Source organism: Taeniopygia guttata, chromosome 1A, assembly GCF_048771995.1.
Source record: "Taeniopygia guttata chromosome 1A, bTaeGut7.mat, whole genome shotgun sequence".
Taxonomy (NCBI): Eukaryota; Metazoa; Chordata; class Aves; order Passeriformes; family Estrildidae; genus Taeniopygia; species Taeniopygia guttata.
In genome coordinates, this window is record NC_133025.1 from 38,676,483 (window position 1) to 38,702,870 (window position 26,388).

The 26,388-nt window shown below is 38.9% G+C and overlaps 1 protein-coding gene across 3 annotated transcripts in view; it reads right to left on the reverse strand.

The window, feature by feature from the left end:
* Positions 1 to 26,087, reverse strand: part of LIN7A (lin-7 homolog A, crumbs cell polarity complex component) — a 45,094-nt gene extending 19,007 nt beyond the window's left edge. Inside the window, exons 1-2 of one of the 3 annotated variants that reach the window (XM_030260365.4) lie at positions 25,634 to 26,087; positions 8,133 to 8,251 (exon numbers count right to left, since the gene is read on the reverse strand). In XM_030260365.4, the coding sequence (XP_030116225.4) occupies positions 8,133 to 8,251; positions 25,634 to 25,913 (399 nt within the window). In that variant the 5' untranslated portion in view covers positions 25,914 to 26,087. Of the gene's footprint in view, positions 1 to 8,132; positions 8,252 to 25,441; positions 25,591 to 25,633 lie in introns of those variants that run through there. The other 2 variants (XM_072923118.1, XM_030260371.4) reach the window with 2 other exon arrangements.
* Positions 26,088 to 26,388: the final 301 nt, after the last annotated feature.

Below are 26,388 nucleotides of genomic sequence, written 5' to 3' on the forward strand. Positions count from 1 at the left end.
TGTAGCAGATGTACCCAAAAATGCACACTGTCACATCCTGCACATATTGGGTGAGTCAATTGAAACACTCCTGGTGCTGCTGTTAGGATACACAAGACCTGTGTGCCCCCTCTTCCCTCCAATGTCAATTCTGTTTGGAGTCATCACTGACACTCTGAAGTCAGTAGGAAGTTGCTTAATACCCTTTTAAGAATAAGGGAAAATAGAGTTTTATTTGCAAGCATAAACTACTTATATGAGGAACAAGAAAAATATAATTGGATCATTTAGTTTATTTCTCATCTTTTGCATACTGTTCTATATTCTGTTCTAAGTCAATGGGAACTATGATCCGGCATCTTTAAAACAGTGTTACAGGTGTTGCAGAAACTGTATCCTTTGCAATCACTAAACCTGAGCAAAATACAGTCCTAAAAGTCTCTTCTGCTGTTTCTACTGCAATATACTGGGATAAAAAGAAATACCAACATGTGTGATTAGTTAATTCCCATAAGACCACTTGGTACTCACAGCCTATAATTTACCACTCTCTTAGACCTCGCTGCCAGTTACTTTTGAGTTAAAAAATACACCAGGCATTAATAAACACTAATACCCTTCACTTCATCAGTAAGTCTGTATATGCTGTTGAGGCTGACATATGCAACAGCCATATTCCAAAATTTAACAGATTTGTCAAAACCTTGCCAAAATGAGCACCTGGATGAAACATGACATCATCATGCAGGCTCATCTCAAATGTTCCCATCAAGCTGAGACAGCAGGGGGAAGGAAGGAAACTACTGATTCTTCTTGTTTTAAAGGACAACAAAAATAGATAAAATAGAGTTTTAAAACAGTTTTGCAGTTTATTTTCTTAAAAAAATGGAGATTGAGCAGCATTTCTCAGGAGTCTCATCAGTGACATCAGTTAAGAGGCAGCAGAAGGATACTGAGGCTCCACCAAGGCAAAAAAAAAAAGGTGCACTGGCTCCCAACAATCTGTCATTAATATTACTCGGTAGTTAACCTTGCTGATGATTCCTCTCAAGAGGAAGAAGCAAGCTTGAGATAATAGCAGCAGAGGCTATTCTGTTTATTTTGAAGAGTTTTATGTAACCAAATAGGATCCTGCAACAATAAACTAAAATGATAATGCAAGCAGGCAAAAAAGATGCTGAGATGCACCACACATATTCCACTGAGTCACCTTCTGTAGCACACACAGCTGCAGCCGTGTGCCAAAATGAGAACATCACCTGAGCATCACTCAGTTTTGGCATATATGATACAGCCACCCAGATGAACTGTATGAGACATGCGATTGTTTTGAGTTTTGCAGGACTCTTGAAGTACTAAAGTATTCATTTATCTGTTGTAAAAGGCACAGTTACACATGCAGAGTGTAAGTATAATTAGATTTATAGCCACCAGCCAACTCTAAAAAATGATCTTTAATCAAAAACAGTGGGAGAAACCATCCATTAAAGACCCATGATACAGTCTGCTCCCAGATTCTAGAGTACTCTATCTGTGAGATCTATGTATTTTGCTCTAGGCAGCTAAAAAAACAGGTGACAACAGCAGCTGTTTTAAATCTCCTCCAGTGAAGTCATGAAAGTGGTAGCAACTTAGTAATTGCACAGAGACTAAATAATGCCTTCTCTCAGATAATGCCTGGGCAGCTTGGTAAATTCATATAATTGCCATTAATGAAGGCCATCTGCTGAGTTACAAGGTAATCATTTCCAAAACTTCTAATTCATGCCATCCAGGGCTTGCGAGCAACAGAGTAATGCCTCATTGTTTTTCAAAATTGGAATAATTTCTGATTACATGCACCTTAAAAAATAGCAAGTATTTTAACACAGTAGGGTAATTAAAAAAAGAAAGAAGTTCTGTGTTTACTGCTAACTTATGCTTTTCTGCTAAACTTCCTTAATGCCTAATTCAGCATGGTGGCAAGACAAAGAGCAGACAGCTCATCATAGAAATCTGATTTTTTTATTATCTAATAAACATACATTAGAAATCCTTCTTTCAACGCGTCATTATGAGTACAGTACCTGCAACCAGGAGGCAGAAGACAAAATTCTGTAAAACATGAATACATTACTACTGTGCCACACCATTATATTTGAGTCAAGCTAAGTAATGCCCTTTCCTCTCAGTGAGTGAAGTACTCATTTAGTGGAAACTTACATCACTATTTTATGTGGCTTTTCATCGCTGGGACAGTGGAAATGAAAAAAGGATGGAAAGGTACAGTAGAAAATTCTTGCAAATGCTACACGGCCCCAGAATTCAGGTAAACTGAACTGGTTTGGCTGACATTGTAATCTACTTCAATGTCTACAAAAAAAGATTAAATAACAAAATTTTACAATTAATCCAGGAATAAAAATTTTATTGAAAAGTTACAAATAAATCAATGCATAAACATGTAAAAATCTGAATTGAATTGGTGAATTTGCACAATTCCATATTTGCTACTGCATGAATCCTACTACTAAACTGCAGTGATTCTGAATAAGCTATCAGGAACACTAGAACAAGTTATAACAAGGTATCAGATTAGCCTAAGGAGAGCTCTGCTTCCCAGCCAGTCTAATGAGGCATCATGCTAATACAACCATACTAGTATTGTGACCTGAGGTAGAACACTGAGCTGATAAATCTCTGTCACTTTACTCCTATGTGTTGTCCTATTTCCCTTATATTTACTAATTGCCTTATTAGTAAATCCGGCATATCAGTTCTGCTCAATCTGACCAACAGTTTGGTTTGCATGGGCAAATGTGACAGCAGGGGATCTTTAGACGTCAGGCTTCCTACTGAGCTTTAATCACAGTTCTGTGCTGTGAATTATAGCAGTAAGTCTTCTCAATATATTTTTTTTTTCCAAGCTTGCATCTTACAATTTAAAAACTTCAAACGCTGGGCTTGCCCTGTGGAGATGACAGACTGAGAAGAATTGTATTTCTCCTCCTGCAAAAAATATGCAGCTTCCAGCAAAAATAAAGCATTAAGACAGGGCAGAATTTGGACTTGGGGGCTTACCTTGGTGCCAACTGAGAGAATTTGGCCTGCTGCACCTCCATTTTTATAAGAACTCATGAGCCAGAAAACAATGACATTCTGCTTTCAGAGACTAGATCTGGGATGTGGAGTGACAGCATTATATTGCAAACTGAACAAACAAATTTTAAGATTATTGAAACACAATGAAAACAGGTATTTAAATGACTCCTACATTAAAATATTAAATCAATAATTGAATAAAAAATAAATAAGGATTTTTGCCTGAGTCCAGCTAATACCCAGATTGTTATATTCAGTATAGCCCTGTAAAAATGGAGTACACCACCACACTAGGACATCTGAAGTGAATGAACATCTAAAGGTTCCAGCCAGCCTTCTGCTCTCACACATGGCATCACAATACAGTGATAAGCACAGTACCACCAGATTCAGTTGTCACCAACCAGCAGACTTCTTCTGGTCCCTTAATATTTGCAAAGCCATATATCAGGGTTAATAAGGGAAAGTGTGGGTGGGCAGCTTGAGGAAATGACCAGATAAAAAACATTGCACATCAGCAACACTAGGATTCTGGGCATTTAGATCGCTAAGGCATGGAAATGAAACAAGTAATTAAAGGAAATAATTCCAAAATACTGACTAAGCTTATTAAACTATCCTACCTAATATATAATGAAACTATGATGTTAATACTATACAACATGAGCAAGTGTATCTCTAAAGTAACTAGGGAGGATCAGGACCTCATGAAAAACATGGGTCAGTGCTCTGCCATTGCCATTTTTATGTCTGTAAGTCAACAGGGGTCTTTAAATGTCCAGGATGCTCTGTTTATATTTTATAGCAAGCTTGAAAAGATTTTAAACTACTGAGGTAGGAACGGAACTATTTTCAAAGACAACATGCTTTCCCAATGACTAATTTCATACAAGATGGACAAGATTAGAGTACTTTGTGTTGATTGCTCCTCCTTTGTCAGTGACTGAATCCTACAGAATTGCTTTTCTGTGATGACGCGATATTTTGGTGGGAGTCATAACAATATAAAATAATGTGTCTGGTTACCACACTACATTTTTATCTGATTTATTTTGGCATTGATTCACCATAGGTATTTCCTAATCAGACCTTCTTTCAAACAATATCTACACAGAAAAGCTTTCGATTTAACCTTGAAATGGAAAATTGAGCAGCAAAGGCAAACTGGGAGAAAAAACAAAAGACACCTGAATATTACATATTCAACACACAGAAATCAGGGAATCAACCTGAAAGTAAACTTTTCTCACCAGGAGATGCAAGTGTTTATTAAACTGTATTGTTATTCTTCTGGTACTTGACCACCAATTATCAGATGTTAGCAGCAAATGAAATTCACATAAGCTGCTAAGGCGTGACACATTTTCTTGTTGACGATCCACAGTGTTTTGCTCAGATTTTTATTCTATCATCTGTGCCCACTGGTCTTTAGGGTTTCTTGCCAGACCAGAAATTCACCTTATCTTACAGTTCTTACAACTTCCTTTTGCTGAAAATTAAAGTAATTTTATCAAATAGGTTGTCTAGTTTCATGTTGCATATTAATTTAACTTCTCAGTAGCTCAATTATGCATTCACTTTCACAGCCTTTCATTTATTCCAGTAACCCCTTGGAAATCAGATGACTATAACATAACAACCACTTTAAATAAACAGCAAAAACATTTAGAAGGGTAAAGGACTTAATGGTATAATGGAAAAGATTTGTGCAAGTTTTATCAGATGACAAAGCTATAGAAGCCTAATTCATCTTCATGTAGCTAGGGAACTTTTAAAATAACTAATTTTAAAACAAAATTAATTTTTTTTTTTCAAACCAACTTTCAGTTTGATCAGATTTTGGTTAACTTGTTTTCTGGTCTAGGAGTATTCAGGTGAAAAAGAAATACTGAGGCCATTATACACTTTAATTATTTCCATTACTTTCAGAGCATATCCATATTCCTGCCTAGTGCCAGACAGAATATTTCAGTTGGTGGCACCTATATTTAGCTAAGTGAGAACCATTAATCACTATTTCCTAACATAGCATCCTTGAAAAATGCTAAAATACTTCTATTTAAATTTCATTCATTCAGTCACTTAAAAAAAATATTTCTATGAAATATTAGTGTAGGGATTTGAAATTTGATTTACTAAATAGATTCCCATAAATACAATTAATTACAGCCATTAGATAGATTCCTACACATTCAACTGGAATGTATGCCATCTAATATCATATCTCATACTTTTAAATGCTAATGAGTCATGAAAGTAACCTCCTGCTTCTGTAGTTAAAGAATTCCTACTTGTAGAACAGAAAAGACACATTTAGTTAGTACAGGGCATATTGCATTTCATCTTTGATCCTTTCACCTACACTCTGCCCAATGCTGAGTTTCTCTGGGACTTATTTTAACAAGCAATCTCACTGGACAGTGAAGTTTCCATAATTTCTTTGACTGGAAAATGAAAATTTTTATTTTACAAAGTTCCTCCATTATGGTGTTTATAGAACTACAAAAGTCAGCCTTAATCTCTTTTACTAGATTTTATGATGAAAGAAAATAAGTCTTAGATCTTGCATTATAGAATGAACACAGCACACTGCAGAGCTTAATATCTGCATATATATAAAAAGCAGGCTCTTTCAGAATTTGCATACTAACACAAAGCCTATCTCTTCATCCCATTTTGATTACTCCTACCTACAGCTCACACTCGGTCTGCTTCACTCCCACTTTTCTCATTATTTCCAACTGGCTGCCGTGCATTCTCTTGTAATGCCAACAATTTTTCTCCTCTAGTCTGTGTAGGCGCTAATAAAGAAAATTAAAATCTAGTCACCATACTCTCACATCTTGCACTAAGGTAAGAAAAGATGAACAGTAGGAGAGAGCATTTGTAGAGAAATTTCTGTGTAGCCTTAGTTATCTCAAGCACACAGAAAAATCTGTGCCATTCAATGAATTCCAGTGTACATGAAGGACATAGAAGAAGGGCATCCCTGATTAATGACATGACACAGCTCAGATACCTTCCCAATCCCTCTTGCAGTGTTTGGAGATGGCTAACAATGTGATGTGACCAAAATATTCTATGCTTTTATTTTTTTTTTAATATAGAAGCAATTATTTTCTAAGTTTTGCAACAGCTCTTCTACTGGTAGAAAAAAAGAGCGTTACAGTCTAAATATCTGCCGAGGACTTAATGTAGATGAAAGGAGCAGCCACACGTAGAACAACCCTAAGTACTCACAAGGTACATATGTCAATCCTCCCACTCTCCCTAAATGAAAAGATTTATTATTGGGTGGGCCTTTTCTATTTGAATTTTTTGTTCTAAAAGATTTACACACATTTCAGAGAATGGTACAAATTTTTTGCGTGTAGAAATTTTGTTCTCTGCTAGTGATATGTTAGAAAGATACATTATATATAAACTTAGTAAGAAATACATCTTTTTGTTTATGAAGTTGGCAGAACTGTTTATTAATCATCATCTCTCAATTCTTGTGCAACAACTAACTCCAGTCACAGGTTGTCTTTACACAATACTCTGTGAAGACCTTTTGTGCCACTGAGATGATTTTGTTAAGATCTACTTTCAGTTCATTGAATTGAAAAAGCATTTTTCTAAGCCAACTTCCTTGTTCTTATTTTGTTTTTGCTTCTGCTAAAATTGTTTTCTTGCGACTAATATAAATTTGTTAAGATTTCATTGACAGTGCTGCAAAGACTCAAAGCTGCCTTTAACATTTGGAGTACCAGGTCTAGCTATCAGAAGAAACCCCCAATCAATCCCACAACTTTTCTGTGTTCCGTGGTTACTTAAAGAAGCATTTAGTTTGCTTAAATGAAAGGACTAGTTAAAATATCAGCTTTTGAGGGTACACAGTGCCATTATTTATTGTCAGTGAACACTATTTGTTATTTATTTTCAGGGAACACTGCTCCCTTTAAAAAGTCTTGAAAACTGCAATTTAATTAGGTGGGAGCCTCTCTCTGATTCTCACACTGAAGAATGTATTTCATAAAACAAAGAGTATATTCCATTTTGCTTATTAAACTAATGTCAGTTCATCTCTTTTTTTCCTTTCAGCCACTCAGCAGTCCACTCAATCAATCTGCTCCTGTTGCCTAGTTATCAGGAGCTCAATTTTTGCTACCATTGAGGGAACATTAGATTCCCCATTGATTTCAGCAATGGAGGATTAGTTCCAGGCAGTAGACAGACAAACTAAAACAGAAGTTCTTAAAGGTTTTCTGCTAAAAAGATGTTGCCTTCATTAGGGCATTTAGAGCCGCTTCTGTTCAGCAGGCTAAGAGTCTCCTTTGTTTAGTAGGTAAAATATCTGACATAATGTTGTATTAAACCATGTTTTCTTTCTAATAAACTTCCAACAGAAGTGTTTGTAGTTTAACTGCTTTAAAGATACTGCTTGTGTGCATGTAGAACTGTGGTGCATCTTCTCTAGCTTGACTAGAAGAAAACAATTACTATTTATCTACTGTTGAGCAGAGCTTAGGAAGGCCCTGAGCACAGCTGGTAGTGGAATGATCACAGCTCATAGCAGTATGACAAGGATTTCTCAAAGCAGGAGCAAAGCCCACTGACATGCAGACCCAACCACTGTCTTCCAAGGTAAGAGTCTTTAAGTCAGTTCAGTTAACTTCAGTCTTGCCCCTTTTGGCTGCCACTGCATTGTGATTTTATCAGTACCTCCCTATCACACACCTGAGCACAAAGGAGAGGCATTCAAGCTTGTACTGACCAAAACTGGCATGACCCCATATCCCAGCGCAGTGTTGTACAGGTTACCACAGACCCTCAAACAATGTGAGCAGAACCCTAAAGTACTAATTAATCACTCTCCTCAGCAAGGCTGATTGCCTCAGCCCTGATGTCTGGCTGACGCAACTGTTCTGTGTCTGCTTTTCAGTAACTTCTATGTTCTGCACAGTAGCAGGCAGCTACAGACAGATCTCACATCCATCATCCTTTATACAACGTAGCACTGAAAGGCAAATACGCTTTTCTCTACTGAGTAACGTTAGTCTGAGAAATAACTATAAATCTCAAATTCATACCTCTCTGATAGCCGTACAAAACTCACTCTGCAACACCTTCTTTAGAGACTGTAGCTTGTGTACTGGTACTTCTCCAGATTCCTGCAATTTCTCCAGTAACTCGATTGCTCTTGCAACATCTGAGTAGGGAAAACAAAAGGGATACGGGTCAGTATAAACAGTGATTAATAAATTACTAAAAAGGGCACATGGACTGTCATTTTAAATTTAAAATCTGCTTTACCTACACATACTGTATTAGTCTTGGGTCATAACAGACTTTGCTAGGCAACAACACTGCTGTTGAGAGATCCAAATCCCAAAGTACAGATAAACCATGAACGTACATGTACAACAGACAGAGAGAGGTTCAGTCTTAGCAGGAAACAATCTTTGGAACAAAGGTACAAGTTCAAAGTGGCTAATCTGTATCAGAACTAAAAGAGTTCTTATTTTCTCCATAAGAGAAAATGGCACAGGAAAACACAGGGTTTGCTTTCAGAAAATCTGAAAGAAGAATCTGAAGCTGTGTCTTTACGTAAGCACCCTCAGGATGACAATGTGCAAGAAAAAATATTTTATCTTTTCTTCTTATAAATCTAAATATCAACTAATAAAATTTGCTAGAGGCAGTTGAAGTTTGCTCTGGAAGAATGGGAAGTCTACTAGAAAAGAGTAAATGTAACGTTCTTGTCTAGGTCTGCAAAGATCTACTACACAAAACTCATATGACCCATAGAAATACATGGAAAAATACATGGAACAGTATTTTTGGTGACCTAACTTCTCCTTAAGCACCTGTGTATTGTCAAGGGAAATATCAAAGTGTCTCTGAAGAGCAGACTGGAAGGCTTAAGCCATATTGAATGGTGAGTGGGATTCTGGTTTGTACAGTACCAGTACCTTCACTCAAATTTTTTCTCCATAACACTAGTTCCTAATTTACAGCTATTACCAAAATACATCAAAAAAGCCCAAATCAACCCATAAGTTGTCCAACAATCCTTTATGGCTGGGGACACAGAGGCATAAGAAATAGTGGCTGGTCTTACAGAGAGTAGTCACACTGTCTTACATTAGGAGTGAACTGAGCAAAACACATCATGGTCAGTCTTCAGGATGACAGAGCTTAAGCAGAGGGGATTTTCTCCTCTGTCACTTCATGGCTGCCTTCCAGCTTTTCCTTTAAGTTTGCCAGTAGAGCTGAACATGGCAATGCTGCTATCTTGACTGTGTGGCCATTTTCACATCTTCTTGTGTCTTTTTCATAGCCACCAGAGCCTCCACTGGCCAGTTACGCCACTCTGTTAAACGTAGGTCTGTATCCCAGTGAAGAAATGAATGCATAGTATTAAATAATAAAACAGTATTTGAGGCATTTTAATTCTGTGTTTTAAGTGCAGGAAAAAACCCTCACTTCTCCCTTCAACCACACAACTCCAGAATTACTACAATGTCTAGAAGCAACCTTATATAATTCTCCTTTCCAATTACAAAGATCGCACTGTTCGTGACTGGGAGATTATGCTAATTGAAACAGTTCTTACAATCCTTGTCTTGTAACTGAGCTATACTGACCAGATGTCTGATGCAACAAAGACATGAGAAATCTTCTGGAAATAGAAAAAATACATGACAGTGGACGAGCTGCAATAGGAAAAAAAATCATAATAAATTTGTGTTTATAAGAAAAATATTATTATCCACTGCATCAATTTATCTTTTCCACTGGAAAAGAGTAGATGACATCTCAAAAAATTTGCAATTTAATTAAAAGAGGCAGGCAACTAGTCAGCATGGTAGCTGCTGCCTTAGTAGATTAACAAACACCTAAATAATTCTCAGGCTTTTTTAGAGGCCTCTGCCAAAAGACAGTTCAAATCATGAGAGGAAGCACAGCAGAAAGCACAGTGCTTCTTTCAGGAGGATGATCACTTAGTGGGCTATAGCTTGCATGGCAGAGCAGTCTTGGAGCTTATAAACTTTCAGATGAAAGGAACCTGACCCTGCATTCAATAATCGCACCTGAGCTTTTGCTCCAAGCAGTGCTTCAGCTGCTACTGGGCATCCAGTCCATGCTACCAGATCACAGCTGTATCAAGCAAGATCACTCTAAAACACTTACTGAAGTGATGATCAGAAAGCTAAAAGGAAATCTGATAATAAGGCCATGGAAATCAAGAAAAAATTGGATTCTAGAGAGAATAATATGACTGATAAGAGCTAATACATCAAATAAGATGGTTTTAAGATTTAAGTAGCAGTAAATACACTTGTAGCAAGAACCATTTCAATAGAGTGCAAAAAAAATTACAAAATATTCAGTATCATGGAATCACAGAATCATTTAGGTTGGAAACCTAATATGAAAACCTAATAAAATTTTTGATGTTCTCATAATAATAATGTTGTTACAATGATTTTTAAACAAAGCTATTGAATGATTTGCCTTGGAATTTTTCTTTATCTGCCACACAAGACTTGTAGCTAGTTAAGTACTAGCTATTAAATACCCAGTTATTACTACTAGTTGGGGTAAACTGATATATCAGACAGCACAAAACAACTGTATGATTTATTCTGAAGAAGCTTCAACAGCCTACCATAATAGAATAGATAAAGCCTCTGTAATTCGTGTTGTACATGATAGCTATTGACATAATCTAAGTCAGACTGGGGTCTTATCCAGTCCAGTTCAGGTAAATTTTGAACTGTCTTAGCCTCTCACCAGCTATAACTGTAAAAGATAATACCAGAGATGGCAGATTGGTTGCTATTTTGCAGTTGTTTTGAAAAGTTATCACCACACCTGAAAGTTCTGGGAAACAGCCCACATTTCTACAGTCCTGAAATAAACTATATTATATGAGACATTTGTAATGATTGGAAGGAAACATAAAAAGCTTTAGCTAAATTAATCAATCTAAAAGAGTTAAGTACAGGTCTAAACATTTCTGTAGGGCATAGGTCAGACTCTAGAGGATAATTAATCATTTTTAAAGTGATGAGTGTTACAATACAAACGATAAACTCATCATCTGGTTGAATAGTCTATCATGGGTGTTTACTATGTAGCCTCATAGGCAAAACTGGGCACTAAGTTGTTATTTGCACATACTAGATTACTTAAATTTCTGACTCAGATGCGATTGGAAGTAAATAAAAGCAGAATTGGGAGTAAATAAAAGTAGAATATCCCCAAAGCATTCTTATTTTTCACACTTCCAAATTCATCCAGCATACTAAAATACATGAATGCTGATGCCCAAGTTCCAGCTTTGATTTATTAGTCACCTATCCATTAACAATGAGCACTCTTCTTTCTCTTGTCACCAGTAGGCCCATAGCTTGCTCAATTTGGCAATGACTTGTGGGATACTGCTCAGAGAAGAGAGAACAGTATATAAATTACAGAAGGAAAATGAGTCATTTATTCAGGGCCAAAGTTGCTGGTTATCAGCTGATGTTTAGTCAGGAGCAAAATATAACACTTTGCACAAAACAGATTACTTTAAGCCAGCTAAAAACATAAAAACATGAGTGTATAAAATACGACCTTTTGAAATAGGCTGTATTTCCTTCCATTAATAACTTTGAAGAGGAAACTTTAGGACAGGTTAAAAAGTGAAATTTAGCAGTGCACAAGTGCTTAAGTGATGCACAGGTTTCTTCCTGATGGTTCTCTCAAGGTGAGCTCCAGCTAAAACAAGTGTTTGCTCCAAGAAGTGATATGACTGGCAATGAGTAACACTTTAAAGTTACATTAAATAAAGCATATAGCAATCTGCCCCTGTTGAAGTAAATTAGAGAGCACTGTCATATGTTTGACAAATACCGCTAGGATAATTTTCTTGTCTCAATCCATCTTTGATTAAAAATCTAACTAGTTTTGCTTGTAAATGCTATCACCAATGATTTGTTCTTAAATACCATTTTCTTACATAGTTGTGAAAAGGGCAAATGGATGAAAAGAGTGTGTGTGTATTTACATAGATGTAGGTTAAAAAAATATTGGAATTATGTTAAAACTAGTTAAGTTCTATTTAGATGAAATATCCTTACCTTTTATCTCTGTATATTTCCTTTGTCCTCTCTTGAAGCAAAGATACTTATTTTTGAAAAGGATTGTTTTGCGTATTCTCACATTTTCCAAAATATGAACTCCATTACACTAACATGAAACTTGTGCTGATGTGGTTATTGTCATTTCCCCCATTCATATGTCACAAATTGGTAGGAATTGACTGACAATGCAGGTAGAATTATTCCTTTGTATTCCATGATATATACATCTTAAAAGGAATATGCACTCACTTCACCTCCCTTACTAAATCCAACTCTCAGCACACTTTAATTTTTTTTTCTCATACATATGCACAATTTCTCTCTCTCCCATTCTGCTTAACATTAATTCTTCTTTTTTCTTCTCATCATCATCATGTTTGCCTACAGCTTTTCAGGAAATAATACACTTTCAGTGTGGTGGGTCACGTTATCAGTGGAACACAGAGAAGGCAGGGGCCTGTGGGTGGATGGAATGTATTTTATCAAGTGCACTCATCAGAAGAAAAGCATGACTCCCAGAGAAAAAAAAATCTTCATTTCAAGTGTTCTTTCTGTATTTTCATTTGAATGATGTTCCACTTGCACTGTTAGCAGGACACAAGCAGAAGATTACTATACAAACCCTTGGAGAAACCACTAGAACATAGAAGTAGCAGGATACTGTACTGCAATACATATATACACTGTACAGATCATGTATACATATATATACAGCTGAGTGCAGTTGAGAAAAAAAGGTCAGCTGGCTCAGTTATCTCTTTGTTCTGTTATATATGGTTTTTACTTGCTGGCTTTTGCTCATTTGCACTGTAGACTGATCTCTTTTATTTGCTAAACATTTAAAAAGCAAATGCTTTTTCTAATACAGCTTTTACAACTTGAAAGCAAATTATGAACCCACAGAATGAATCCTGAATAGTGGGAACTTGGTGCTCTCTCATATTACCACTAAAATTGAGTAGACTAGGCTTAAAGCATTCTCTGAAAGTTGTCGAGGCTGAGGTTTTACAGTGGTAGATTTTGTGCAGGGTTTATATTTGTTTCAGTTTAGTCAGGTTGAAAATTATTGAAAAAATATAGCAAATTATTTCAGCATGCTAAATGTGTTTCATTTAATACCTAAGTGACTAAGAAGGTATGTGCATGTCTTATACTGCAAAATGATCTACCAAGATAAGTGTCTATCTAACCTTCCTTTTTTGTGCTAGTCTATGAGACAATTGGTTTGCAATCTTTAAAATAAATACATTATCCTCTGACATAAGAGAATATTAGTTAATACTAGCTGCAATGCCATGTAATATCAGTTTGGCTCAAAACAGTAATCATACAGAAACACAGCATTTCTTTAGTCTGATAAGTACTCTAGAATTAAGTTGCTGAGCTGTTCCCAAAGCCAAAATATGGTGACATCTTGTACTATCAAGTTATTAGAGAACACGTTTCTCATCTTCTTGAGGTCTTTCTATGCCTCACTCCTTTTAATTCTGGGGACTGTCACTGCCTTATTATGCTGGTTACTAGGAAAAGTAAATGTGCTGCATAAACACCAGTCTTTGATTTCTCAATGAGGTAAAACATCACTACAAATTGACAGCAAGGTACTTGGTAAGTCTCTAAAATATTCACTAGCTTCACCATGGCATTACAGAATAATAATCCTGGAAATCTGCAAGCTCTGTTCTGTTGTGCTTGAAGACCTTTAATCAGGCTGAAGGTGAAGAATTTGCATGGCATAAAAGGTTCTTATAATTTTCATTCCTCTAATACTTGCATTCAGGTTCTGTTATTTCTTCAAGCTCATGAGAATACATTCCAGAATTCTTAATGTTATTCTGTCAACTTTTTATCATTATTCCACAGGCCTACACAGGATGCTTTATTATATTTAGCAATCTTCTAAAAACACTATCAAATGACAGCAGGTAATCAATGGTTGGGAAATCAAAATTCAGTGGTGATTAGCAAAGTTCATTCATAATTCATAGCCAACAGCCCTAGTGCATTGTATCAAAGTATTTATGTGATTTCATGTTTAAAGCACCAGCTTTGGAAAAATTACAGTGTCTATCTCTGCAAAATGTTCTGTATTACCAGAGTTCAGCTGTCCGGCACTGGTTTATACAACAAAGCAAGTCTTACTCTTACAATACCAGACTGTCCAATATGCTTCATTCACCTCTTTGGTGCCTTGCTATCAGCACAGTGCTCTCCTAAATTCAGAGGCCCTTCCATTAACTTAATATATTTATTTAGTCTAATCTGGAGAGTTCAGAAATGTTGAGGGAAAGAGCTGCCTTTTTTCTCAGTTAAATTGATATGTTTGTCTTGCTCCATATTTCATGCTAATCAGTAAGCGTAAAGATGTACTTCACCATGGTAAATCACACTCGATGTAGAGAGAGGAATGAGCTAAACTGTTAGAAAGCAGCAATATTACTTAACACTTCATAGTATGCACCTGTAAGATCTATTCAAATTAATAAGAATAAGCAAGATTAAGCAAGAATAGTACTACCAGTGCTTTTACACTTTGGTTTAGATGATATGGGTAGCAGTAACATGTTTAAGGCATTGTCACTTTACAGTCCTGCAGTTAAACATTACTATGAATACATAAATAAAAATAACAAAGAACAACTGTACAGAGCTCTTATGACTCATCTTCTGGTGAGAGTTTCAGTTGCTGCACTTTTGATGTAGACATGGACAGCTCAGCGACTCACCCTCAACTGTTGTTACAGTCAATGAGGAAGAAGAGACATTTTGAGGCTACCACTCATGTGTCCTACTTTACATGAAATGAATCATACTCTGGAGTGCCTTGTCCCTTTGTTGACTGTAAAGGAAGACTAGATGATTAACTCAGATGTAAATGCCTGCATCCTACATATCAGACATCACTATGATGAAACCCACTCTTACTGTCCAGATATATAGAGAAAGACTCATGCAAATTTATCTCCCTGTGGTCTAGGAGACATCATATCTCAGAAGAGTTACATTTTACAAGAGAAGTGTCATTACAAGTCAGGCCAATGTGGTTTTGATTTTAAAGCTTTTTAAAATGCCTTAACAGACTATTTTATGGATTTTTTTTCTTCTTAATGTATGAGAAAAAAACAGGAAGTCAAGAGCTATAATTGAGTATATGTCTGTCTGTCTCTTCTGCCTGATGTGAGATGATTGCCCTCAAAAACACTAATGGTATATCCCCATGAGTTTCTACATATATTCCTCCAATGCCTGGGGCATTGGTGCCTCACTACCATCATGTCACCATATCATCAATATCATCATTTTCTCTGGCTACTCATCAGACCTTGTTTTAGTCTATATGTTTGAGCTGCGCTCAGATTCCGTTTGGCTCTAGCTTCTCAGGCATCCTACAGGCACCCAGGTTTTGTGCTTCAGTCCATTTCTTAGACACAGAGCCTGTGATGCAAATGTTGCACAACCCAGGGCAGTGCTATATACCACTAGTTTTTCCAGCAGCTTTGGCAGCAACACCTGAACAAGACAGGCTGATCTGAGACGTCTGAGACATTTTACAAAACAACTTCTAGAAAGGACACAGCTTATTTGCAGGGAAAGCGGTGCTATCTGTGATCACAGACAGCAAACTGTCTTGAGACCCCCCTATCCAGCATCCTCAACACCAAGAAAGCCATTCACTGCTATCTACAGATACTTCAGTCACCTTGGCTGGTTTGGGCAAACACTGACATTTGGGCAAATGCTGACGTTTCAGGCAAACTGCTGCTGAATACTTTGCTTAGCTCAATCAAATACAACATTCAAAAGGTTCCCTTAAATGAAAAAATATGCTCTCTGTGCTCTCTGTGCTCTCTGAACCTTACAATGTCTACAATGTCTTAAGTAATCTCACCCCACTGCTTACTCTACTAAGTTTTGACTGGTGATTTCTGTTCCTGTCCTCAGCTAGGGATTTTTGTAGCCTTAACCTAGCATGAAGGCCAACTGTGAGAACTGCATTTGCTTTACTTTGGTCAATCTTCTTAGCATATTCATTACTGTACATAGATAGAACTAGTCCAGTTTTTTCCTTGAAGCCATTACATGACTAATATAAGGAATAGGAGCATCTTTGCCAACAATTTCAGATTTGATTTGCTTAGGCATGTGTGAGATTGATCTGTAGAGTAGCTAGAACTATTAAGAGTTCAACAGGTACTTAGACATAAGTGGCATCATTCTGTTACATTTCCAGTGCTGATTTTTAAAGAAATAATAATGAATCATAGAAGAGTAAAGCAAAAATTAACAGCTAATTCTGAGTCATTTCAATAAGATCAGTTTCACTGGCTTAATTCAAGGCCTGAAGAGCAATAATGCAATTAGAATTTCCAAAGATGAGCATTTTAAATGAACCTTAAAGCCTAATAATTTTTAAACACAGATATAATTTTTCTTCTTCCAAATTATTAGCTTCATTCCAATTTCTAAAGCGATCAGAATAACAAGGTGCATAAATACAAGTTTGAAAATTTTCACCAGAAGATTTTGCCATCTGTGAGAAAGATGAAATTACAGCTACAACAACCCTTTACATTTGACAACACCCACTGCTTTGTATAGAAGACACTGAACATAGCATCAATGTAAAAATAAGATATCAAATTATCCTTTAAGAGAAAAGATCAAAACATAAAGCTGAAAACGCAAAGAACAGAAGAGCATTGAAAACTATGGTATTTTCTAATGCAGTACTTATAATCTTGTGATTTTCCCCCCTAAATTAGCTGTAGAGAAGAGGGAAAGGAAGATAAGGTTATTTTTTAAAAGGTAAAATTTCTTCCCATCATATGCAGTTTTGACTTCATAATGTTTCATCATACCTGCTTGTTGTGATCATAACTATGATTTATAGTTAGTCTCTCACTGATGAACAGAACAGTTGAGACAAGATTTTGATCCTTTCTTTTCGACTAGGTACAGCCGGCTACAAATACATTACAAAAAGACAACAGTTTTTCTTAAAGTTTATTTTGTATTCAAGTAAGTACATCTTATTTATATAAGGAACATACAAGCATTTATTATTTAACACTTATTTCTTGCAGGAAGCAGGGTATTCTGTAGTTTCTGACTTTGTGTTATTTAAATTCTCAATCCTCCTAAAAGTATTTATTTAAAAAAATAAAGATCACAGGTGTTTAAAGCAGTTATTTACTTACACAGGACATGTTAAATTATATTCTGTCTGACTTCTGGAAACTGTGAAGTAACAAAAAAAATCCTTTGAAGGAAAGCTATAACTTGCTGAGAAATTCAGTATAGTGAATACACCCAGCCTTCATTCATTAAGTACCTACAAGTCGAACTACGTGAAAGCAAGGAAACTGCCTGCTGCCTTCTGTAGCAAGAAATATCAGGTAAAGTGATGCCTTGATAACTTCACCAGCCTCTCTTCTTTTGACCACATCACTTGATCTTGTAGGTCTGCGTTGGCAGACACCACTCACAATGTTGGCATGAAGCTCCTTTAAACACTAAACTCTCTGGACGCTTGGCTGGAACATCAAATGTAAACACTTTAGAGGTTCTGATCCCAGATTAGAAGTAAAAATAAAAGGTTGATACATTAACATAACCTGAGGACTTGAATGTAATATTTACTTTTGTGTTTTACAGCTCAAGTATATAGACAAAAAATATTCAAATCAGTGAAGGAATTGAAAATTTGACTAAGCTAGAAGCAGAAAACAGAAACTATTACAATGAATAAGCCAGCCTGAACAAAGAAAAACAGAAGGAAAAAACGACACACTTTCCTCTTAGCTAAAATCCATTCTCTTGGTCCCCTGCCTAAGCAAAATCAAGTATCTATACAAACTATGTGAGCATCACAAAACAAAACTATTGGCATATGGGCAACCTCATGCCTTTCCCACAATGCTACTTCCAGCGTGTGTTTTCAGTCTGCATCACAGAGATTTCTGTTGGCAGGGAAGAAGATAGGAAGAGGTGAAAAAAAAGGACCCAACAGGTGTTTCACAAAGGGAGGTAGGGTTAACTTAGGGATGCTAATTCGCCTTCACAACAGGCACTGTGTTTGAGCCAAAGCAGTAACTCTCACTTTTTCCCTGCTTGTATGTCATTACCAGAGTCTCCTGCTGCCTCTCCTCAGTTCTTATCTCTCCAGCTAATCTTAGCCTTAAATCTCTTCATGTGATTACCAGAAAGATGAGAAAGATGGCTGTGGGCTACTGGCAAGTGTACACAGTGACAATACAAATTGTCACTTGAAGTCTAGAATGAGAATTTTATCTTCTATTTTTCTACACAGTATGAGAGTCTAATGAGACAACAGTGAAAATATGTAATTTGTGCAAAACAATAGATGCAACACAGTAATTACATACACATTTAACACTTTATTTGTAGGATTAGGTAATGAGAAGAGAGTTAATATTCTGTCATAAATTTTAGTGGATTTAACGATACTGCTTTTCGCAGATTGCATCTCTCTGGTACTTGGTTACATCCCCAGTAATTTCTCAGGAAAGGAAAAAAACCCTGTTCTTTCAAAGTGTGTAGGTGAAAACTGATAAAAGCAAGAAGAAAGTGATATAAATAAAATCCTTTGTTAATAAATCCCTGCAAAATGAGGCAGTACAGATTCACTGCTGGCAGATTTCAACAACTGATCACTGTTAGCTTTCAACTTTGAAACAAATATGATCTTCGAAATAAGCTGTGACTGTTGAATTGCTGCAGCAATTTACGAACAAAACCTTGAAACAGAAAACCCACGTGAAACAGAGAGCTCACTGTCACCTTTACAGTTCTGTTGCTTTGTGTCCTACATGTTGAATGATCCCAAGAATTGAAACAGGAGTACTAGAACTCCTCTCAGGTTGCAGCTTGATTTTCCAAGGTATCTACCTATGATATGAGGGGCACACACTTTCCATTCTACCCATAGGATGCAAAAGGTGATGTCTAGGAACTCCATAGCTATTACTATCACATTACAAGATTGTCAGGCTACAGAGGAGATCAGACATACAACCACCTATTTTTCCAATGACTGCTTCATAGATTTGAAAGCCACCATGCCCTCTCAAGTTTCTCTGGTCTGTCCCTGTATATTATCTTTTTGCTACTGTGCTGATTCAGTAAGTACTGTTTCACAAATATGCAGCTGCCAAGTCTATTGAGAAGTGAGGAGATGATGATATATCCATTTCTGAGGGCTAGGACTGCTGATGATGGCCACAGTTATCCACCTAATCTGTTTCAAATACATTCTTCCCCAATGCTTAACTGATTGTAGAGAAATTGATTCCTTAAGGTCTAGGAGATTTACTTTTTCAGAAGACATGTTTGAAATAGAAAATTAAAGAGTTAGTGGATGTGAAGGATTAGTGATTAAACATGGGCTTTTATCAAAAAGGACTAGTAAAATGTAACTTTCATTTAGGAGAAATAAATTAAGAGCCTATTTTTCAGCAAAACTTTTTCTTCTACAATTATTCCGGTTTGAATGGAAACAAAATCAGTGCTTTGATGCTCTGTATATTCATGAATACCTCATTGTTCCATCTTTTAAAAAATAAAGAACAATCATCCTCTGATCTCTTCTTGAGATATGGTATTCTAATAAAAACTTGTTAATATCTTTTTTCTAATGAAGATTTTTTAATCTCTTTTTTCTTATTAGTAAAGTAGCAGTATTAGTATTATTAGCAATAATAATAATAAACTTATTATTAGTAAAGTAGCAGTAGAGGAATAACACATGATGAGAAGCTGTGTGCATTTCCTGGTAGCTTAGCTAAGTTGCATTTGAGAAATTTGAGGTTTATTGAACCACTCCCTTTTGGACCCTGGTAAAATAAGTTCTCAAATATGTACATACATCTCCCTCTTTATTTAACATCTCTAAGATCCAAGCTTGTGTTTTATACACAGGAAAACATTTTTATTATATGTAAATGTGTGTATATGCAAAAATTGTCAATCAAATCTCATCTGAATAGAGAATTAACAGTTGAATGCTTCTCATGTATGTTTACACCAGTTGTGAACATCAGAGATGACATGTATTTGTTTCTATGACATGACAGAGGGTATTTGCTTCTAGCTCTAGAGTTCCATGTGGCGCAGCTATACTACACATCTAACTAACCAGTGCTTAACTGTACAGATTCTCTCTACACTGGGACACTGTAAAGTGTCCCAGTCAACACCCACAAACCACTGTCTCCATCCACTTACCTTAATCCATCCTTTCAGAAAAATGAATTTAAAAAAAAAATCAAATAAATGGTAACATTGATGTAAAAAACCCAAGCATTTTAGCCTGAAACTCAAATTGTCACTTTTCTTTCTGTCTCTACAAACATTAGGGTTTTTTTTCTTGGAAGAATGAATTTGGTTATTTATATGTCCTCAGTTGGCACATCAAGAGGAGAAATGTTAGACTTGAAGTGTGTGGCACTTGCAGAAGGATTTTTCAATTTTGGCATGCTAAGCTGAAGAGCAAGAGAAGACATCCCCAAGATAGACAGGCAGCCAGGCAGGGAACAGCACATCACTTAGCACTGCTCCACAGGGCTTCACGCTGTGCGAAAGAGATCTGGCTTTATGCTGCTCCCCTGTCAAGGACTGTATTTCACACTTGATGAATCTGATTTTCCCTTCCTGATGAGTATGCTTTATCTTTTTTCCAAGATAATATACTGTAATATTGTAATAATACATGCACAGCCTGATGCAACTTATGTTTGATACAATTTCTGTTGTATAAGGGCACAGATAGGGAAGAAATTCCCAATTATGTAGGCTATGAGGATGTAGTGAGAAGAAAAATGACGAGATGAAGAGAAAGGAAGAAGAAGTACTTCAGCAAGTACCTATGTATATTAATGGTCAGGTGCCATCTACTACCACATCTGAAGTTTGTCTAACAGCTGATGACAATTCCAAGCTCATTCATATTTTTATTTCTTGTTACTGAACATGGTCCTTTATAACAGATTTTCAGGAAGTTTTGGGACACCCACTCCACTGGAAAAGTATTTGCTTGAATTTGTAAAAGAAAACCAGAACTCAGTTATGCATTACAGCCAAACAGCAAGAAATCCTTCAATTCCCAAGGATGTATTTGAAATCAAGAGAAATTTGCCAATCAATAGCCAATAGCTATGACCTTGCTATGAAACTTCACAGGGATTAAAGTACCAGCACTGTATATTCAGTCTGTTAAATTGCTTCTTTTATCCTCAGTCACATTAAAAAGTGAAATCATCAGTGACATGAATAGTAATCATATAGGGAAAAACATAGTAGGGCATGGATTATTATCAAAAGGCAGTTGAAAGTCCCCCTTCATATGAAAAGATAATTCCTTATTCTTGATCAGAAGGTGGTCTTTGTATAGGCTAGTTGTGCATTTTCAAAAACAAGAATGAGCCCTTTTAAAGCTGCCATTTTCATCCTATTCAGAGGAACTGGGACTGAGATTTTACAGCAGTTTGTAAAAATACATGGTCAGTTTTCTTTTGAAAGATTTTCATATTGTAAGGAAGAATACAAGCAAAATTTGAATTAAAGTAAGGTTTATGAAAAATATGTCAGACATTTAGTCAAACAAAAATGTTCAGATAGAGAGGAACATCTATAATGCATAGCTAGAAATATGCCTCCTTCCATTTGCAGGCTTCCTTATGACCACTCCTTAAATGTGTGCCAAGGGAAGCACAGAAATCTATTCCCTTCTAGCATATTTCCAGGAGGGTAATGGTACTTCTAGAAAATGCTTTCATCACACTGTGCTAAAACAGTATAAGTGATCCCACCCACAACAAGCTTGCTTTAATTTCCCATTGCTTAGAACGTGTACCCACAGCATGCAGGAACTCACATGAGGTTTTCATATAATCATGAGGAGACTAAACTGGCTGGGGGAGATGACATCCCCCACTTGGAGAAAAGCAGAACATTGTTGCTGGATCTGTACGCAGCTTTAGAGAGAATGTCAGGCTGGTGAGGTGCTAGAGACACTGGATAGCAGAAGAACCCAGGACTAGAGCAGGCAATTGGGTTGCTGAACAGTGAAAATGGATAAAGATTAAGGGCAATGCACAGAGCAATGAAGTTAACTGCACCAGGGCTTTGAAAAGGGCAAGGCAATAGAAGGCAGCATGCAAGGGAGACCTGGGACTCTGGATAATAAGGGGAAAGGCAGCTACTGTTGGTCATGGGGTAGGATGAAGCAATGGCTCTCTGGAAGACAAAGAACATTGAGAGGAGAGGTAAAGGCAGTAAAAAGTGATGAGAGGTATGCCAATACAAATAAATACTGTTGGAAAATGCCAATTAACTGAAATCAGAGTTGTCTGTAACCAGTGTCAACGAAGTTTTTACTGAAGATGTACTTGTGGAAGCAGTGAAAAGTAACTGTATAGGTGTTTCTTTTGGACTGAAGTAACAATTTTGGGTTTTTTAATGGAGGTAAATTAAGCTGGGAATGTACTTAAAAATCCGTAACCTTGAACATAAAATAAAAGGAAAAAATATTCCAAGTTTGTTTTCTTTGACTTGTCATTTTATTGAAGACATTATTGTAACTTTGTCTCAACCTGAAACAAGGTATAGCTCCCTATACCTTGACAGTTTAAGTTTTGGAAGTTCCACCAGTTAGCTCTCATGGACACTGGAGATTACTCATGGGGTGCTATTGATTCAGGGTGTAAGGCATTTGCAATAAAGGTAGGAAGGGAGCACTTTCTCCAAGACATGACTCACTTGGCTGTTGGAAGACACCCAGGAGGCACTTCCCTCTCCCAGAGCTCCCAAATGCTAGGGCCACCTTCCCTAAATGGTACCACTCCTCACTACAATGCCTTAGGTTTCCTTCCTGCAACAGTTGCTGATTTCTTCTCCTCCTCCCAACAGAGCACCACGCAAAGGTCAGGCAAAAGCCTTAGAGATTAAACTGCAAGTGATTAAAATTTCCATTATTTTGTGAACTTGTTCTACATATTAAAGAGCCCTAATGGAACTTGCACACATTTGTGCAGGTAGAAAGGCACATGATGATAGGAATTAAGGAAATTAATTCCTGTGCTTTGGACTGAAGTAATCTTCCAGAATATAATTGGCTTTCAATCATTCACACACACCATGCCCTTCACCTTTAAACGGTAATTCATTTTACCATACAGGTTTCAAATGTCATTTACATCAGGCTTTAAGAAAGCTCCCGTCTACGTACTAGAATACAGTCATTATATATTTTCCAGGAGGAGACCACGTCAGAGTGTAATTCATATTTCTAATGTATATATCCTTATGATGTTTTACCAGGGTAAGTGACCCGTAGCAAGGAGGAATGCAGAACACTTCCTGGACAGAGATCAAGCAGCAATTCCCTCAGAAATACAAGAGTAACAATACTACTTCTCCTGAAATGCTCCCTATTTTATTGCTATACTGAGTGAAATGGATATGAGGGTACAAGACTTTTAAGGGACTTTTAAGATCACAGCAGAGAAGTGCAAGGGATAGTGACTGTAAACATGGCTCATCTGCTTTAACCAAAGTAACAGGAATCTAGAAAATCTCACTATGTAGAACTTCCCGTCTCCCATGACTGTGAAAGAAAGACTACAGAGGAAATATTTGGAAACACTGGTGTAGTCTAGTTGCCTCTGGAATTGCTTCAGCCCATTCTCTACAGTTGATGCAGCAGCATGTTACAAAATGATGAAGTGTATCCCTCTGACGAAATGGCCTTCTGCAGGTCAGGCACACTATTTAAATCTATTTCCTCTTGCCTGTATTTTTGTTTTGCACATCACATCCTATCATTCTGTGATGTTTTATCTCACTCATATGAATACCAGCCGCGGCTGACAACCAGAAAGACTGTAACACTGGCATGCCTGCCAAATGGTTAGGCATATCCTGGACACAGACAACAGATGCTTACATTTAAATTTGAACTAATTTGCATTTTTGTGCATTGTGGAATTTTTAAAGCATCGTTTTGCAAAAAGGGATGTATAATTCTGAAATAGTGGTATTTCCTTTGAAGAGTCAGGTTTGCTAATGGATTGCCATCTGTTCAACCCTTTGCCAGAAAGTAGATTTGTCCTGCTTACTGAAAACAGTATTAGGGTGAAACTGTAGATTACACAGTGGATTTCTGAGCAGTTTAATTTAAAATGCAGGCTAACACTTTGCTATTTCAGTAAAAATAACTTTAGCTTCTCTCTTTCTACTAATGCTGGAATCTAAGTGGAGTACTTTGTGGGCTGTTTTGCTCTCAGTTGGGTTCTAGAAATGGTGCCTACCTCTCCTTTACAATTTTGAAACAGAGTTTGTGTTTCATTTGCATAGGATTCACAGGAAAAAAAATCTCCATCTTACTTCAACAATTCGTCTTAATCCTTTGGAAAAAAACCCCCAAACTTTTAAAACAGCAAGGCACTGGCCTCAATTATTCCTTCAAGAGTACAAGATTTATAGGGACTGGGAGCCTCTTGAAGCCTCTGGATGCAAGTGAGGAAGAAGGACACCTCGGCAATTCAGAATGCCGTACTGGGAGCGGTAAGAGCAAACCTGCTCTCCCTTGTAACCCACAGATATCGAATGAGGTTTCTGGTGAACCGTATTACGGGAATAACTGCACTGCTAGGGAATGAGGTTTAATTTTTACAACCTGAAGGTAAAAGTTTGATTGTAAACTTCAAGATTTCAGCACCCTCTTATGCTACCTGTATAAGATTACTACTGACACAGCCTCAAGGCTACCCAAACACCAATGCTCCCCCTACCCGGACCGCGCAGCTGTCTACGGGAATACGCAGAACCGATCTTCTGCATGCGAACGGACAAGTTGCAGTCAAGGATCCCATCCCCGCACACCTCGGCGCAAGCCCCTAAAAAGCCGTATTTTGCCGGAAAACGACGCTCTCGTAGAGGTGTGGGTTCCCGACCCGCAGCCGGAGCGGCGCTGCCCCGCCACCGAGCATCCCCCGCCGAGCCACCTGCGGGGGCGGCCACGCGGGGCCTCGGCGCAGGGCCACGGCGGGGCGCCCCCGGGGAGCCCCGCAGGGCGGGGGCGGCGGAGCGGCACCGAGGAGCGCCTCCGCACCGGAGCGCTGACCGCGGAGCCGCGTCCTGCTCTTGCGGCACCGCGGCGCTACCGGCGGCGGGATACCTGCCCCATCCCGGCCCCTGCCCGCACAAAGTTTTACCCCCTCCGTTTCCGACCTTCTCCCGCCGCTCACCTGAACCCCGCGGAGAGGGGCATCCCCGCTGCCCGCCGCCACCGCCAGCCGCGGGCACTGCGGGGCCGGAGCTCTGCCGCGGCAGCGCCCGCCGCGCCGGAGCTGCGGGGGCAGACCCGGCGCTTGCCGCGGTGGCCCCCGGGCAGGGCGGCCGGGGAGGCGCGGCCAGGGAGCCGCGGCAGCCGCGCTTACCTCTGTCCAGCGTGAGCGGCTGGACCGCTGTCAGTGTCGCCATATCTGCGGCGGGGCTGGAGCCCGAGTGACGCGCGGCTCCGGCACCGGCGTGGAGTGCGGGGAAGGGCGGGGAGGAGGCTGGCAGGGAGAGGGGGCGGAGGAGGAGGGTGGCTCCGTGGGAGGAGGAGGCGAGCGGGGCGGAGAAGGTGCCCAAGGGTGGGCGGCTCATCGCACACGGGCCGCCGCGATGCTGCGGGCGCAGAGCGGCCCGGCGCGGCCCGGCGCGGGCTGCCGGCATGGCTGCGCTGCGGGAGCTGGGCCTGGCGAGCGGCCCCCGCTTCGCCGCGCTCGCCTCGGGCAAGGACCGGGCACCGCGGAGACCGCAGCAGCCCGGGCCGTGCGCGGAGGGCGGTTCGCTGCCGGTCCCGCCGCCCCGGGGATGCCGCAGCTGCCGGCGGAGGAAGAGAGAGGGGCGAGGGCGGGAGCTCCGCAGCGCCGCGGGGCGGGGAGGACCGGCGGGATCCGGCGGCCCGGCCTCGCCTGGGCCGGGGGCGGTGGGCCGGGCCGGGCCCGGCGGCGGCGGCGGCGCGGAGAGCGGTGTGCCTGGTGAGGCCCGGCTCCCGAGCCTGCCTGCGGGGAAGGAAAACCCGCGCGCGGAGCCGGGCCAGGCGGTTCTTGCCATTGTGCAGGGCCTTGGATTAAGGGACATATCAGGTAGCCACCCTTTTGGACGGACCAGGGCGTCGGCCTCATCAGTCCAGCCATCATCTCTT